Below are 16,441 nucleotides of genomic sequence, written 5' to 3'. Positions count from 1 at the left end.
AGAGAGAAGTGTGACAGGAAAGAACGAGAGAGGCAAAGAGGGGTAAAGTCAGCAGGACCGACTAAGCGAGGGCAGTGGAAAAACGGATTTCATAAGGAAGGGAAGGGAAAGGAATGTCAGAGGCAGAGTAGACATTGTGTATGTGTGTGTGTGTGTGTGTGTGTGTGTGTGTGTGTGTGTGTGTGTGTGTGTGTGTGTGTAACAAGACATGAAACCATGCAAAAGTGATTTTTCAATAGGCAAGCTGCATCCACATTGAGGATCTACAATTTCGCCCTTCACCTCGTCCACTGTACCACGCACATATGAGTTTGGTGGAAGGAAGCATGTGCATATAATCAAGTACATATGGTTGTGTTTGTGTGTGTGTGTGTGTGTGTATGTGTGTGTGTGTGTGTGTGTGTGTGTGTGTGTGTGTGTGTGTGTGTGTGTGTGTGTGTGTGTGTGTGTGTGTGTGTGTGTGTGCACGCGCAGACACACACGCAAGCACACCCACCCACTAGCATGCACACAAGCACTTGCAAGCACGCGCAAACTCACATACGGACATATGCAGGCATGCATATTGCACGATGAGAGGTACTGGAAAGGTATACACATGAACTCTCTCATACGCTAGCTTACGCACTCTCAAAATCAAGAAATGTATGCCCATGGTAAATTGGTGCATTCTTATTTGCACGGATGTATGCAGCCAAAATGGACTATCAACAAACACATTATAATTGTTTGAGTGGACACTGGTGTAGAATCAGCCAGTTAGGAGACTTTGCCTATCCTGTAATATGCAATAAGATGCATAGTGTGGGCACAGCAGGGTCTTTTTTATCCATGCACAGGCTCACTGCAGCAGCAGCAGCAGCACCCGCTTGTCTTAACCCCTTCACAAGCTCCTGGTGCGGCCCATTGTAATCCCTGACCGAGGCTCCCCAAGCCCACAGTTTAGTTTGGTCACACTGGAAGTGGCCACAAGTCAGACACGGCCTGCATACCCAGTAGGTCGTTCCCTGGATCCTGAGATGCTGTTGCTGCTGCCGCTTCTGGAGCTAATGTTGATTGGTGTTTTTTTTTTACTTCAATTTTAGGGAAGGAAAGATTCCGGGCAGCAGCTTTCCTATTTGAAACAACTAGTTAAATAACTTAAAGGGGCAATCTTAAAAAAAAAAAAAAAAAAGCTAAGGCATTCCCTCCCTGAATGAGGTAACACAATGGGGATTTGGCCTATGGCCGACTGATGAAAACCCTTGCACTTGCATTATTACGGTATGTTATGAGCTTGGTTTCAGTAGCGAAAACTGTTTGTATCCCCGGGAAAAGGTACACCAAATATAAATGTTATAAAAATGCTAACGTTTATTTTGAAAGAAAATGTATCTGGACCCAATGATTAAAAAATATTATTTAAACACCAAATGTCCACCATGCAGTTCAATCTACATCAACCTGATTGGCCTTTGCTGAAGACTTCGACTCTTCCTACTTACTTTAACGGTGTGAAAACTTTTATGGTTGGTCCATATCCAAATTCTAGAAACAAGGCAAGTGGAGAGCAAAGACAAGTATGCAACCGGCTTAGCTAATTATGTTATCCCCTCTTGTTAATATGGGGTTGAATCATCTGTGTATTTAGCATGCATGCGTGTGTACAAGTCTGTGACTGCATGTGTGACCCCAGGGGGGCTCCTTACCATTGAATCCAGAGGTTTCTTTCAAGTAAAGTTGGTTTAAGAGGTCGGTCTCGTCCTTTGCCAGATGAACATTTGATGCTAAGAACAAGGAGGCATACAAATGGAAAAAGCCACCCAAATTGTGAAACCTCATGAACTTGAAGACATCACTTGAGAATACAGCAATATGTAGTACTGCTAAGAATAAATATTTTGTTATCAAATGCATTTCCACTTTATATAGTCGATCAACTCAACATGTATGATTTGTGCAAGGGCACACGTTTGATGATTGCACATCTTTTCTCAGGAGAATGGTTGTTTAACCTTTTCTTAACAACTTAGCCTTCCCTGCCTGGCCCTTTCAGAAGCACATCTTTGATAATCAGTGGGATGATCATGAGCATCGTAGATCATCATTTATTTTCGGACTGTCCTCATTTGCTCAATCTCTTCTGTGTGGCGTGAATGATCAGACTCATAATGGAAAAGCACATGTATATTTTATCGGACGCACAACAAAATAAGTAAAAAGCTAGATTTACGTTTGAGTCCAACCCATAAGACTTATGTAGGCTTAACTAACTAATTACTTGAGAGAACCAAGACTGAAAGAAAAAAAGTCCACTCGTTGCTGCCATGCTGGAAGTACAGCTTTACTTAACCTGTGTATGTCAAATCACAATTAGCTTAAAACTTGGCATCAATATAACTAGTTAAGTTTAAGATAAACAGCAAAATTATAGTCTTAATAATGACTAACATGGGGCCTTCATTAACAGTAACAATACTATAAGTCTAAGTGCTACTGCTGCCGATCAGCATTGGCTAATTGAGAAGAAAAAGGTCATCATCGTGGCCCAATATAATCACGTTTACATGCTAGACTCTGAATGTCAAAGAAAGAAGTCAAATAGAAGATCATTGAATGTCTTTAGAAAGACTAGTCCACTACTTGTGCGAGTCAGATCAACGTGCCTAAAGGTGACCAGAGTGCTTAAAATATATACCACCAGCTGTGAGATGTGTGCTTGATAGATCAATATACCAGCCTTACCAGCGGACTGTAGCAAACGTTGCTCATCTGTCATACATAGAAGTGGACACGCCCACTTGTGACATCAAAAGAGGCTGATTTTTAGAACGCGTGCAACGGCTAATCACACGCACACACACACACACACACACACACACACACACACACACACACACACACACACACACACACACACACACACACACAGACACATACCTGGTGGTGGTATAATATATCACCTTTAAAGATGATGCTGCCTGTTTCAAACGAACAAACAACGAAGCGCAAGATGTTCTTTAATCAATTGTCTCCATTTGTGGTCTATTTCCTGCAAAAAATAAAAAGGAAGATATCAGTGCCTCATACGACTTTAAATCTTGGCGTCCATATTATAAATGACTTTCAGGCAGCCTGGCTCATAAACCATATAAGCTTTACCCCAGAAGCCAGGCAGACAAATAACCAGAGAGGGATAAAAGGGCATCATTAGAACAGCAGTCCCTAAATATCTCCCCACGTAAAGTCTGCAATATGGGTATTCACTGAATACGGTTTGATGGATGAACTAATTATACTACACATGGCCAGACAGTATTCCTCTGCACGATTTTAACAATATCTGTGGGTCAGTATTTGGATAACTTGTTCTTCATTTAGACCACAAAACTAATTTAGGGATAACTCTGGTCTGGTACAACATGCCCTTTCTGTTGACACTATCGGACATGCTGCTCGATAACTAAAAGCTGGATACAATAATACTATTTGAGGATGATCTGTTGAAAGGCGCAGGTGAAACATTGATAGTTGGTGCACATCGCTCCCTAGTGGATGGTCATGTGTAGCAGCAGATGCTCGACACCAAACTGAAGAACGCAAAACTCAAAATAATCCAGTGATTTGTAGTCGGACCTAAGAAGCTTGCTTGTTCCGAGAAATGGCAAAAAGAACGATAGTCACAATATGCTGTATTTCAATAAACAGATACAGAAAAACATTTGTGCAGTTTGGCCATAACAAATAAAGATTTTAGAAAAGCAACAATGTACATGAAAAATGAAGTAGAACAGACAAATGAGTACATCAACTTCCTGATGTCCGTTAAGTAGATTAACCAAATTCAGTGCATATTAGCAATAGCTCCGGGTGGGGGGGGGGGGGGGGGGGGGGCAGTGCAGAAAACATTCTCTATTGGAGTTGAAGATCAAAACAAACCAAGTTTAAGGGAAATACTTAAACACAATAATTGTACTCACCTAGTTATTTCAATTAAGTTTTAGATTCCATAACCATCTTGTAACTTTCCACCCCATTATTCTATAAATGAGTAAAAAGGAACATACACCCTGTGTGGGCCACCTTAGAACAGATGGAGCAATGGAGAGATTGCGTAAAGACAAGGCTTTACTTTAAACCAAACTGTAATCCAAGGGCATGGAGATGCCCTGCACTGGGGTTTAGCAATAGTCCTAACAGGTATTACTAGACCTAGAATGAATCGAATTGCTACATGAAAAAATTAAAGATTTCTTTGATTTTTTGCAGACACAGAAAACCCCGCCAATAAAGACAATTTCAAGGTAAAGATAAGGATTTCAAATCTCTTGGCCAAAGTTGAGTTTATCTGTATATGCTCAAACCATTTCTATTTTAAACTGAAATCAAGGCAATCAAATAATTACAGAAAACCGTTAAGATTCAAAACAGCAAAGAAAGGCATTGGATTGTATAGAAATATGTATCCGCCGGAGCAAGGATGATGATAGGAACTGGTTTAATGGCAGCATAAATCCTTTTGGAATCGAATTTCAACTCTAAATCTGTAGCTGACAAGTTAACCAAAAGAACTAAGGCTAAACCTGACAATAAATCTCACAGCAATTAATTATTCAAAATCAGTATCCCCTGTATTTCAATTCTAAAACCAAAATCCCTGGAAGCAAATGCAGACTTTACCTCACATTCTTCAACAAATGAAACAAGGGTAGGAACGCTCAACAAAATTATTTAAAAGCCATTTGTAGAAAAATAACCCATTCATAAACACCCTTTTGTGAGATGCATGACAACTGCCCATAGGGTCTCAGGGAAGTCTTGAACTTGGGACATAAGGAACCGGCCTCTGTAATGGATGCCAGGTTTGTCTTTTCAGGACCATTGTGCTGTCTTCGACCAAAATCAATTATTACTTCTGGTCCCACATGTCAGCGAAATCCTGCGGTTTCAAGATCACAGCCCTGGTCTTTAGAAAGGTGCAATTTGTGCAAAGGGCTAATGATTTAGCTCAGTCGATGCAAGTGTTGTTGAGCTTCATCAAATAAGATTACTGAATGTTTAGGAGGGGTGGAGGGGGAGAAGCAAGTCCAACAAATAACTTTCTCAATAGCAGCTCGTTTGGTGATCAAACTCTTTAATTTAAATAGGAAAAAAATAATCTGTGTCTCTCTCTCTCTCTCTCTCTTCCTCCCCCGAGCGGAACCTGTGAAAAGGTATGAAAACACATTGGGGTTGGTGTGGCCATAAGCGTATAATGAGCATGTTGTGGCTACACCCCAACAGTGCCGTGTTGCTGTGGGCGTGTGTTTCCATCTATCCCAGCAGCAGGCCAGACAGGGCGTTCAGGTCCCTCATGTAGGGGTTGTCACTTAGGATCCGGTCGATGCGCTGCTTCTGCTCGGGGAAGATGTCGTACAGCTTGGCCTTCAGCTCCAGGGTCTCCGCCTGCGAGCGCTGCGGAGGCGGTGGCGGCGGCGGCGGCGTCAGCGTCGGCGCCGGCGCCCGGGAGGTGGAAGGGGAGGGCGAGCGGCGGGGTGGTGGGTGCCACTCCGGGGGTCCCTTTTGAGGCCAGGTGGGCTGGGGTCTGCCGTGGGCCGGCTGGGGCCATGGCGACGCGGCGGAGGTCTGCGGGTCCTGGCCGTAGGCTGGCTGCTGTTGGGGGTGTTGCCGTTGGTTCGGGGTCTGGGCGTCTGCTCGTCTCCTTGGTGGAGGCGTAAAGGTGCTCCGCCTAACAAACAGACGGGGAGTGGAGAGGTTTGGTGCCCCTCCTTGGAAGCTAATTCAACGGATCGATTATGTCCTTGTTGTTGGAACTTACTTGCGCAGGAACAGCTCCAGGTGTGGACCATGCCTCCCAAGAGGGTCGTCTGGTATCATGAAGTGGTCCTCCACAAAGGTGAAGGGAAGCAGCCTGGGGGGGCAACAACCAAAATAAGTTTATTGCGTCTTGCCCAAAAGCCTAGGCTATTCTCCTATTAGGGTGGCAGCAAGCAATGGACAATTCCTGGTCCAGCAAGTACATTTCCGGCCATCTTTTTCCAGGGTTTTCTCAGTGTTGCATTGAACAATCCCTTCACTGGTGGAACCTTTCCATTGCGCTGATAATGTAACTGTGAGCTCATGAGGATGCTCAACAGAGCTCTTACCACTAGACATGACCAGCAGCCAGAAAACAAGAATCTGAACCGTAAAAGAACCGTAAACTACACCAGAATTGAGCAATGAATAAGCAATGTACAACATGTCAGCGTATGTGTGGCGAATGGGTGAAACGTTAAGCCTACTGTAGGGCAGTGGCCTAATAGTCATGCATTAGTTTCTGGGATGTGTGGAAATACCCCTAGAGGGCGCCACAACCTCATCCCAAAACTCGCTTGACATTAGCATCAGGAAGATGTACCCTTTTCATCAACAAGCACATATCTTTGACAACAGTCACAGATATGCAGTTGTGAATAAGTAAGAAAAAACAATCTAGATCAGCAATGGCACTAAACAGTGCTCCCTAAAAGTCATGACCGAACATGTCACAAACCTCTCCTTGATGATGTGAAGCCAGGCAACCGACGTGTCGACAAAGTCCCTCAGGTTGTCGTTGGTTACGATTACCCCCTCCGTTTTCTCGGCCAAGTGGAGCAGGAACCTGTTGATTGAATAGGTTGGGGTCATTAAGTGGCAGGCTCCTTACCTATTTCCAGCTGAGCAGCATCATTATTTGAGTTTCGCTTACTGCTTAAAACAATTTGAAGCGAAATTTATCAGTAATTTGGAATGAGGAACGAGTCACCATACGTCAACCAGGCAAATTTCAATGCTCACGTCAACCATTCAGACCCATATTTAATCTCTCCTGTTGCTGACCTCATCCATCTGCTAGCCGGGAGCTTGCTCCTAGTGGCCCCTAACACCACATTCTGGAGGGAGGGGAACAGCTGGAGGGAGGGGAACAGCTGGAGGGAGGGGAACAGCTGGAGAGAGTGAATGCATGGATGGGGATAACGCACCTGTCGTCATGGGAGGCTATCCTCCGACCACAGACCTCCCTGGACGGGGTGAAGGAGAGCAGCCTCAGGTTCTCCAGCTGATTCAGAAAGTGTTGCTCTAGAGAACCAAAAAAGGAAAGGCCACGCTTAGCATCTATGCACGCGTGCATCACCACATGCTCCCTCGCACAGCACCCAGCCCCGGCTCAGCACGCACATACTGTACTGTACCTATGGTAAGCCGGTCCCTTTTCTGCCGCCACTGGGGGACAAAGACGGTGATCTCCCGGTGGCCCCGACGCCAGAAGGCCTCCACAGCCAGCGCGATACCTCGACACGAGAAGAAGCGACGGAGCCCGTGTCTGAGAGGGACAGAGACATAAGATGATGGTTGACATTGGGAGTGCACCCACAGGTTGGCTACAGTCAGGCTTTTCTGATCGGTTCATAAAGGTAAATAAAAGTCTCTGTGGAAGTTTGATGTTCATTTGAGCATTAATAAGAAGTATTAATAATAATTAATTTGGTTATTTTGTATGTTGTACCGACAAATCTAGCAGATTATTTTCAGGTCAGAATTTTATCATAACATAAATTGTATCATAATATAAACAAACATGGGAAGCAGGTTGGTTGATAACATAAAGCAATTCCAAAGCATAAGTATAAACGCTGAGCGATGATTCCCAAGATAAAATAAGCATGTTAAGAGGACAATGGTAATTGTGGCTTTCGGAGTTTCGTTCACAGCTTGTTAAAAAAATAACACAGACAAAAAACCCTGGTAGCAGCACGTGTGCACGCACATCAGCATCCTGTTCCTTAAAGGTTTGGTATCACCCTGTGACGTGATAGAGAGGGCCACGAGGTGACCCAGATCCCAGAGGCGAGACATGCAAATACCCAAACAATGCACGTCAGTCGATAAATGGCACGCCAAGCGGTTTCCAGGGTAACCCAAAACGACAACAACAACGACGGACGACAAAGCCGGCAATACAGCAGGTTGATGATGAGGGATGATACAAGATCACCTGCCTATGGGATTATTTTTAACCCAAATTCCCCCGTGCGTACATGGATGGGGGTTTTCATGGAGGTACATTGAACATCGTTACGCCTAGTTTCAGTGAGGTCAATGGAGCCCCAATTTCCCCCATATTCTATAAGGATTGTCCTAATTGTGATAACTACAAAAGTATTGTGTGAAACCTGCCTCCGAGTTCGGGTCACTCGGTTAATGAAGTGCAACACTTTTAATGAAGGGAATTACTAAATGTTGCTGATGCTTAGACTCACAAGTCATTCTCTAGTCATTCAACTAGACCCAGTACCCAGGACCCAGGACAATGGATCATAGAATGTGGGCTTGTGAAGAGTGCTCAACCTTGTGCAGCGAGAGTGATGCAGCGCAAGATTTGCATGGAGGCGAGCACACGCAAACATACAAAGTTTGAGCTTGTTGTTGAAGCTGCTACGCAACGTCAGGGAAGTCCCCAAGTGCATGTACCGCAGAAATCAGAAACAGGAAGAGATGACACTAGGACCAAGAGTCCATATTTACCCAAGGTTTAAAACTACTGATAAGCCTGTGCATTGCAGCGCTGCAACAGAGATGGAGAGGAAGAAGAAGCCTTTGAGGTGGTGGAAGGAAGTGTAGTGAAAGATATCTTTGTCTAACCCGAGGGGTGAAAGAGCAATGGCTTCATCTTAGAAATCAAATGCGATAAAATAAAAAGGTAGGAAATTTGAGAGAACAAAAAAGGTACAAAGAGGATTTGATAATCTTAATAAATAAATGTAACCGTCTATGCTAAACTTTTAGACATGGGCAGCATTGGCCATGCATCAAGCCATTGACCTCTGGCCAGGGGCTACAATATGTAGACAGTATTTTATCCCTTATATTTTTCTCGGCTATGAACTGTACTGTCTCTGCCACCATGTGGGGGTTGCCACTGTAGAATGTTGGCGTCACTCTGTGTTCACATCTCTTAATGTGGGGACAGGCCAGTGTCTCTCCAACTGATACGAGGTGTTAATTCCAACAAACCTCCATTTGTTTATGTTCCTACAAGGACGAATCAAATGGTCGGTGCCAGGCCGTCTGGGTCATAGCCATGGCCATATACCACTATCACTGCATCTCTTCTTTTGTGATTCAGATATTCTTTAGTATAATATTCGCGCCAAACCTTTGGTTTCGGTGAGAAGAGGGATTGACAGCCTGTATTAAATCCTGTAATAAATCATCTATTAGACCCTCTGATGCAACCTGTCAAGCAGCCTTGATTTCAACTTCAAGAGTTACTACTACAATGAAAATGCACAACGCAGAGTGTAAATAAGATGAAATCGAACACCACTCTTTGTCTCTTGTGTCTTATCTGTCCCGTTTTTGTTGGTCCCTTTAATCTGCTTGCTTCCGAGAATTTCCCCTCGGGGAAATTACAGTTTCATGCATTTAATTGAAACAGCATCTTTCTTTGAAAAATCTCCCCCAATAGAGTTAGGTATTCATTATTCAAAGTGAGAGGAGGAGGCGGTTGAAAAGAGGTTGGTTGTGAAGATAAGAAGTAACAGGATACAAGATTAAGCAGAAATTGAAAAAGCTAATTAATTGACAATGCTTCCGGACAGTGGGATTCACTGGATTTCTACAAATGAAGTCATTATATTAGTTGGACAAGTTCTGACTCGTTTGAGGGGTTTAGACAAAATATTTGTAAATTGAAAATCCACAGTGAATAAGATAGCCCTGTCTAAATGTTAGAAAGCTGTCAGTCGTTGACGCACAAAGGCATGGGTGAAAGATGAGCGAAAGTGTGCACTCGATAATGGTCCACCAAATCCGACGGTACACAACAGTAAAAATGTTGACCCACCTTGTGAGACTGTCTAAATATTCAGGTTTGTCAGTTAATATCAGTCTGGCCTTGGCAGGGCAGCAATTGATTTCCAAATATGGGAGAGGCCTCGACAATATTTTGTCTTACTTCCACTTCCATCAGTATGGAAGTAAAAAAACAATATTTTCTTCTCTGAGATAATCCTGCTGTGCAGGTATCTGTTCATCCTTACATAATGACATGATTCAGTCTACTTAAAAACTGTTTTAATTGCTCAGTAGATTGCTGCACTTTGTTTATTTTCAACAGGATCGAGGCAAGACTGATCTGCAGAGAGCAGGAAAAATGGGGACCTTGCCAGATCAGGATGGTCTCACCAGGCTAAGTTTTTTTCCAACGATGATGTGGCAAAACTAATTAGGGTTTTAGGCTTATTTTGGATTGTCACAACAAAGGATGGCACATTTTAACTCATCACTACTGTTTAAATATAAATAACAAACCTGTAGGGGCCTGTTTGAGTCTGTGATGTGGGTGCTTGTTATTTGTGGGCGTGTGTGGGCGAGTGACTCACGCCATGGCCACGTTGCTTCCGTCAATGATGATGTGCCGGAGCTCGGCCCGCCCCGGCTCATTGGGCAGCGACAGGGTGTACGGCGTCCGCAGGGACTGGTGAAAGCGGGCCAGACCCGTCACCGGCGATATGGATGGGTCGCCGACAGCGGGGGGCTGCACCCTGCTGCCTTGGGAACCCGCATGTCCGACGGTCAGGTACAACAACGCAGGGTGCCGGAGCTTGGGATTGGCCGTCTGAAGGAATGACAAAGACGAGAAGAGCCGGTTAAATCATGTGACGAGGCATTCCTCTGTATGTTAAACATGAGGCAGGCATGAGGGAACAATGTGGCCCTCTGTGTTATCATTCCGTGATAACACAGATAACACAGAAACCATTGCACAAGGTAAAGGAATATGTGTCATACTGTCATGTGATTGACAGAAACCAACTAACCTGTGAACAAAATAATGTGTTTTCCATGACCTGCCCAAGATCGACTCAGTAACTACTAACTCATTATTGAACAGCTAACATACTGAAGTCAAACAGGAGCTGCACCAAAACCGCAGCCATGACCGTCCTATGAAGAAAGCTAGGGCTGGGTAAAAATATAGATTCATCAATGCACTGCAATTTATTTGTTCTCGATTCAATTTCGATTCAGAAATTTTTTGATATTAATTATTTCCATTAAAAAAATAAAGAAGCATACATTGTAATCTAGAAGCGAGTATGCCTAAATTTACATGCCCTTTTACATTTGTCCATGTTATGATTATTACTTTTACGCCGCAAGTTTAGCCCAGGAACAGTACTATACAATGGTGTATTCCCTTTTTGCTAGTTAAAGCACAATGAAGTGGTCAATTCAGTTTGAAATGGTTAATTCTAAATAATATTTGAGTATTTTTGTCATCTGCACGTATTATTGAATCGATATCGAATCAAGTGTATCAATATCGAAATCGAATCGAATCAAGACCTAAAGAATCAAATTGAATTGAAAGGTACCTGGCAATACCCAGCCCTAAAGAAAGCTCTTGTTGTGTCTGAATGCAGCACTCCTCCTCTTGCGGATAAACCAGAGCCAAAACAAGCATGGAAGCAGAGAGCTCAAAGTTTAGAAGCATTGAGTCAATATGGACATGGGTATTCAAAAAGAACACGTGAGCAATGAAAGCCCTGAAAAATATCAGGGCTTTCATTTTGGCCATTTCTGCAACGTTGTGTATTGTTTTCTTTGTATGTACAGGTCAAATTATTGCCATCATTATAATTATTCTCTCACTCAAAAGTTCATTCGTTTTACATTTCCATGCACTTGTGGCCTCAAAGGGTCAAATGCTTGAGGCTTAATACAATCTGGCTTAATGCTTTGATGCCGAGAGCACCAGCTAGTCCGAGAATACAACTCAAGTGAAGAAAAGCAGAAGAAAAAAAGGGATGTTGTCGGGAAGCGGCCATCGGAAGAGGAAGCGGCCGCTCGGAGCTCCCTCTTGGACCACCTACATTTGAGGAGGTGGGAGCGGTGGAGGAGGGGGCGGCGAGGGGGGCGGCGTTGGGGCCGGTCAGCCGCTGAGGGACGCTACGCAGGGCGGTCACCGTCTCCACCTTGACCTGGCCGCCCAGGGTCAGAGTCCCGCCGGCCCGGGTCAGGTGGTCCCTGGCCGTGCTTCCCCCCGCTCCTCTCGCCAGGTAGTCCGTCCTCGACCCTGACTGCGAGTCCAGGTGTTCCATGGCGGTGAGCCGGGAAGCGCCGCTCCCTGGCGTTGTGGTGTCCGTGGCGACGGGGTTCCCGTCGTCGTCGTCGTCGATGGTGATGACGTCACAGCTCCCGGCGCCCCCCTGCCCCGTAGAGCTCCTCCTGATCGTGGTGGCCTGAAATTCAAGCGGTTCCTCCATTAGTCTTGTTATCGTCTCATTTTGCCACAGAGGAAGACGTTTGACCTTTAAATACGTCTACCGGTGACATTAGAGACGCATAAGAAAGACCTGTCTGACCATGCAAAGCTAGGAAAGCACATTTTGTTTAACTTTTTGGGGGACTTTATCTGTGCCATGTATCTGTCCATAAGCTTCAGGGTGGGGTATAGCAGGATGGGTTTTTGGGTACCTGCTGAGTTTTGGTTTCTCCGCCGCTGCTACAGTGCCTCCGATGGCCGAGACCATTGCTGTGGGCAGGCTTAATGCTCCCAGGGAATTTGCCAGTGGCGTCGGGCGACAGTTTGCTGGGGACGCACTCCTTGACTTTGACACGGGACACAGTGGATGAAGCTACTGAGGCGGAGAACCGTTGTGCTCCCTGCTCGCCTCCGTGTCCTTCTTGTTCAAAGCGCTTGGTCTCCTCAACGATTCTCTCTAGCACAAGGAAGGTGTCTTCCGTCTGCCCGGTCTCCTTAACAACGCGCTCCACCACTTCCTGCTGGTAGCCCATGGTTCTAGAAGGAAACCAGAATCATTCAGTGACGCAAGCCCCGAGACCAATCACAAAATCTGCAAAATCGTACTTATAATTTTGGCCTCAACTTTTCCTACTCTATACAATATAACAAGAAACCTTTGTCTTTAGATTCTGAGCATGACATCACAATCCAATAAACACCTGAAGAAATTGACGAGGCAGCGGAGGTTGGTTTCAGGGCTGACGGTCTCTCCGTCGTCCAGCGCGCTGTCGCTGCAGTCCAGAAGGAGGGGGCCCGCGATGGTGTTGGCTTTGGACGAGGACAACGGGCAGAGCGGGGACGAGAACGAGGCGGCGGGCGTTTTGGACCTGCAGCTGTCGGTCAGGCGGCTCTCTCTCTCCCTCCAGTCCCGCGCCCGCTCCCTGTCCCGCCTCTCTTGCTCCAGTTCCCTCTCCCTCTCCCTCTCCAGCGACTCCTCGCAGCGCTCCAGGGAGTACTGTCTCTTCGTGTCGCGGGTCTCGCTCTCCGAGGAGCGCCGCTTGTGGGAGGGCCGGACGCCGTTCAGGTGCGCCGCCTCGGATCCAAGGCTTATCCCGCCCCCTGCTTTACCATCCTCGCCTGACGAGGGCCCGGCCCCGGCTCCCTTCTCCTCAAAGCTGGTGTCCAGGATGCGGTTGGAGAGCTCCGTCACAGGCGTGCTGCTCTGGGAGCGGTCCTGCTCTGCCTCGGCCAGGCTGGCAGCCGGGCCCTCGCTGGCTGACGCCTGGGTACGGGCCGGAGAAAAAGCAAAGGAAGACATGAGCCCAAGAGTATTACTTTAAGCACCATGTAAATAGGGTTGTGGAAATGTAGACATAACCCAACGACACTGTCCATGTAGATCTAATATGACACCGACCAGGGAAGAGCCAGGCAGTGTGCTGGAGGGGCTCTGGGCCAGACCCAGCAGCTCCTCCTTCAGGGCGCTGGGCAGCAGAAGCAGCTCCATGGTGTATTTGTCGTCCCTCTCCTCAACGAAGGACTTGAATGCCCGTTTCACGGCTGGCTCCCTCTCGCCAGGCAGGCTTCGCTTTTCCTGGACACCGGGCAGGAAAATGGCATGTTTTGAGTACGTTTGCTTTTTCAAAATCTGATTTAGGGTGCAGTTGATTGTGTTCAACGGATCTTGACAAACAGTGGATATCCTGAGAGCTTCTTACTGAATTGAATCATGCTTATGTGACTGCCAGAAATGAAATTGGCTTCGATTAAAATGGAATGCTGATAGAAATCGCTAAGAAGAATGTAGCAATGGGCTCAAGGATACATAGTCCCTTATTCTTTTCATTTTTCTTCACAGCAGGAACAGAGATCTCATTCTTTGGCTATGAACAGACAGTGAGCTTAAGCATTCGGCCCACCTGAAACAGCGCCACAAACTGTTGAACTCTGCTCTGGGCCATCACCACGGGCTCAGCGCGACCCAGAAGTCGCAAGCGGCCTGGTTCGGGCACCAGGACCTCCGCGCTGGTGTCCCGCAGCAGCCTGTCTAGAAAGAGTCCTCGGGCACCGGCGAAGATGCAGTGCATGTCCACCGGATATCGCTCTATCTCCTGCAGCTCTGGGTCACACAAGCCCCTCACATACTCCTGCGCCGGGCAGAGGGAAGCGTTAGCTAGTTCACTGGTGCCTTCCAATCATACCAACTTAGGACCAAGAACCAGGTTTTATTTAAACCGATAGTGCCCCTCTGCACCATTCATACCACTCATCCTGAAATAGGAATACTTCATTTGTGTTCTGTCCAGAAGTTTATTTATTTGTTATATCTTATTTGTATGGAGGTTTAGGTTTGTCAAAGTATTGGGAGATTTTCTGTTGAATAAAGGGAGCATTAAGAGCCATGTTGAAGATACTAAAATTAACTAAGGGTATCTTTGGACTTAAAAATAGATACATTTATTCTCATGCGTCTCTATGTGTGACACCAGTGTGGCATGATGTGTCAATTTTACTACTTACAATCAAGTCAATGATGTCTCACGAGAGCTAGAGAAACATGTTTGTTTGTGAGACATGACAATAAATAGTTCTGATTAGTCAAGGTTAGGGTAGGTTTATTTAAGATTTAACTTTACTACAACTCTCTGAAGGCATCCCATAATGGTGGAGTATCACTAAGAAAAGATTGCATGATGCATTGTGTGCATCATGGAATCTGTCCAACCAATTAAGCTATAAAGTTTGATCCAGAGTACTTTCAAACATATTCCTCATTTATATTGCCACCATTACTCTCCTTGCATTGGTGCTGAGGTGTTAGTGGAGGCAAAAGTGTCACATGACGGTGTTGAAATTTAGGTTTTAAAATACATGTATTATGTATTTTGCAACAGTATATATGGAAGCTCTCATGCCACTAGGGTTGTTACTGTGTAACGAACAAGTCAGAGGTGAAAAAGTTGAACTTTATTAAACTGGGACAGAGTTACTGGCCAAGCATCTACTTTATAGCCGATTGCAACATGTGAATCACCCCCATATACCCCACTTTGCTTGCACACTCAAGGACCCATAACAAGGTAATCATGTTGTCAATTGACGGAATAATAGATGAGTAGTTACTATGCACATTCATTGGAGAGAACCATCAAAAGCCGGATGGCGTCTCCATTAATAATGGCTGTCATGTCTATGACGTTCAGTAGACAAGTTAATTGACAACATGAACTATAAATGAGAAATGCACGCACAAACACAAATGATTTGATGACTGGGTATTGGCCGTCTCAATAAGAACAGTTCAAGGCTAAATTACAACATCGAACGACACACACGCATTTATGTATTTCACTTACTTTAGCCTTTGACACGTCGTCTCTGTTTCCTTTAAGTTGCAACCAAATCTGACGTGATATCTTGCTGCCATGCGATTGTCCAGTGCAGTCCAGAAGACCTATAATAGTGAAAGCTACCTTGAAAACTTGTTCGACTCGGGGTTTGGCACATTTTAGCTCCTCTTGTTTGTCTTCCAGGACTGTAAACTCGTCGACAGTGAGGGGTTCCTGTTTTCGGTGGCTGCCCGCTGCAGAGAGCCTGCTCGTCGGCTGATCGGAACAGTTTAGCTCGGTGACTCGTTTCATACCGAGGAGGGGCCGCGTTGTTGACATTCTGTTTTCAAATAATCTTGTCGCTGTTCACACCGACGCTTTGTTATTTTGTCCATTCGTCGCCATGTGAGAAAGCTGTCCTCTTCGTTTATCTTACCCTGTACTCCTTTGAGGTTGGTTTGTTAATAAAGCCACTGTTTTTATATTTGAGGATTTAAGCTAACGCGGTTATGGAGAAGCCCCGTGCGACGTATCCGGAAAATCCCCGTGATGACGCCATCAAAAGACGACACATGTTATTTTTTTAATCATTATTTACGAAAGCTTGTTATAGCTACTTGAAAAACATGTTGCACTAATATGGCAGCGATATGGCATTATGATATGACATAATTATGATTTTTCTTATTCAAATAGAATTGTGCAAAAATGTAACTAGTACAATAGTAATACTTTAATATTTAAGAATTATAATTAGTTTTTTCTAAAACCTTTTTCTTTAAACAACATATGTTTAGTGGTCTTTCGTTTTTAGTGCTGACACAATTCCATCCTCTGTTACCTGTAATTCTTTCATTTT

General features: G+C 45.1%; 1 protein-coding gene across 1 annotated transcript; it reads right to left on the bottom strand.

The window, feature by feature from the left end:
- Positions 1-3,654: 3,654 nt before the first annotated feature.
- Positions 3,655-16,163, bottom strand: n4bp1 (nedd4 binding protein 1). The gene is made up of 12 exons (XM_060061023.1): positions 15,610-16,163; positions 14,173-14,400; positions 13,671-13,847; positions 12,973-13,535; positions 12,484-12,808; positions 11,880-12,248; positions 10,386-10,621; positions 7,194-7,324; positions 6,984-7,080; positions 6,515-6,622; positions 5,798-5,890; positions 3,655-5,707 (listed from the first exon to the last, which is right to left on the bottom strand). Exons 1-12 carry the CDS (start codon positions 15,919-15,921, stop codon positions 5,293-5,295), a joined length of 3,054 nt encoding a protein of 1,017 aa, XP_059917006.1. The 5' UTR covers positions 15,922-16,163; the 3' UTR covers positions 3,655-5,292.
- Between the last annotated feature and the right edge of the window lie 278 nt (positions 16,164-16,441).

This window comes from Gadus macrocephalus, chromosome 9 (assembly GCF_031168955.1).
Source record: "Gadus macrocephalus chromosome 9, ASM3116895v1".
Taxonomy (NCBI): domain Eukaryota; kingdom Metazoa; phylum Chordata; class Actinopteri; order Gadiformes; family Gadidae; genus Gadus; species Gadus macrocephalus.
This window is presented reverse-complemented; position numbering and strand designations above follow the sequence as displayed.

What these genes read in the sequence shown, in the direction of transcription:
- n4bp1 (XM_060061023.1), bottom strand. Translation starts at nt 15,921, where the DNA reads ATGTCAACAACGCGGCCCCTCCTCGGTATGAAACGAGTCACCGAGCTA. An exon ending in TGCCTCGTCAATTTCTTCAG is followed by an intron (nt 12,809 to 12,972) that starts GTGTTTATTGGA and finishes GTTTCCTTCTAG; the next exon opens with AACCATGGGCTACCAGCAGG. An exon ending in AAGGGACCGGCTTACCATAG is followed by an intron (nt 7,081 to 7,193) that starts GTACAGTACAGT and finishes TTGGTTCTCTAG; the next exon opens with AGCAACACTTTCTGAATCAG.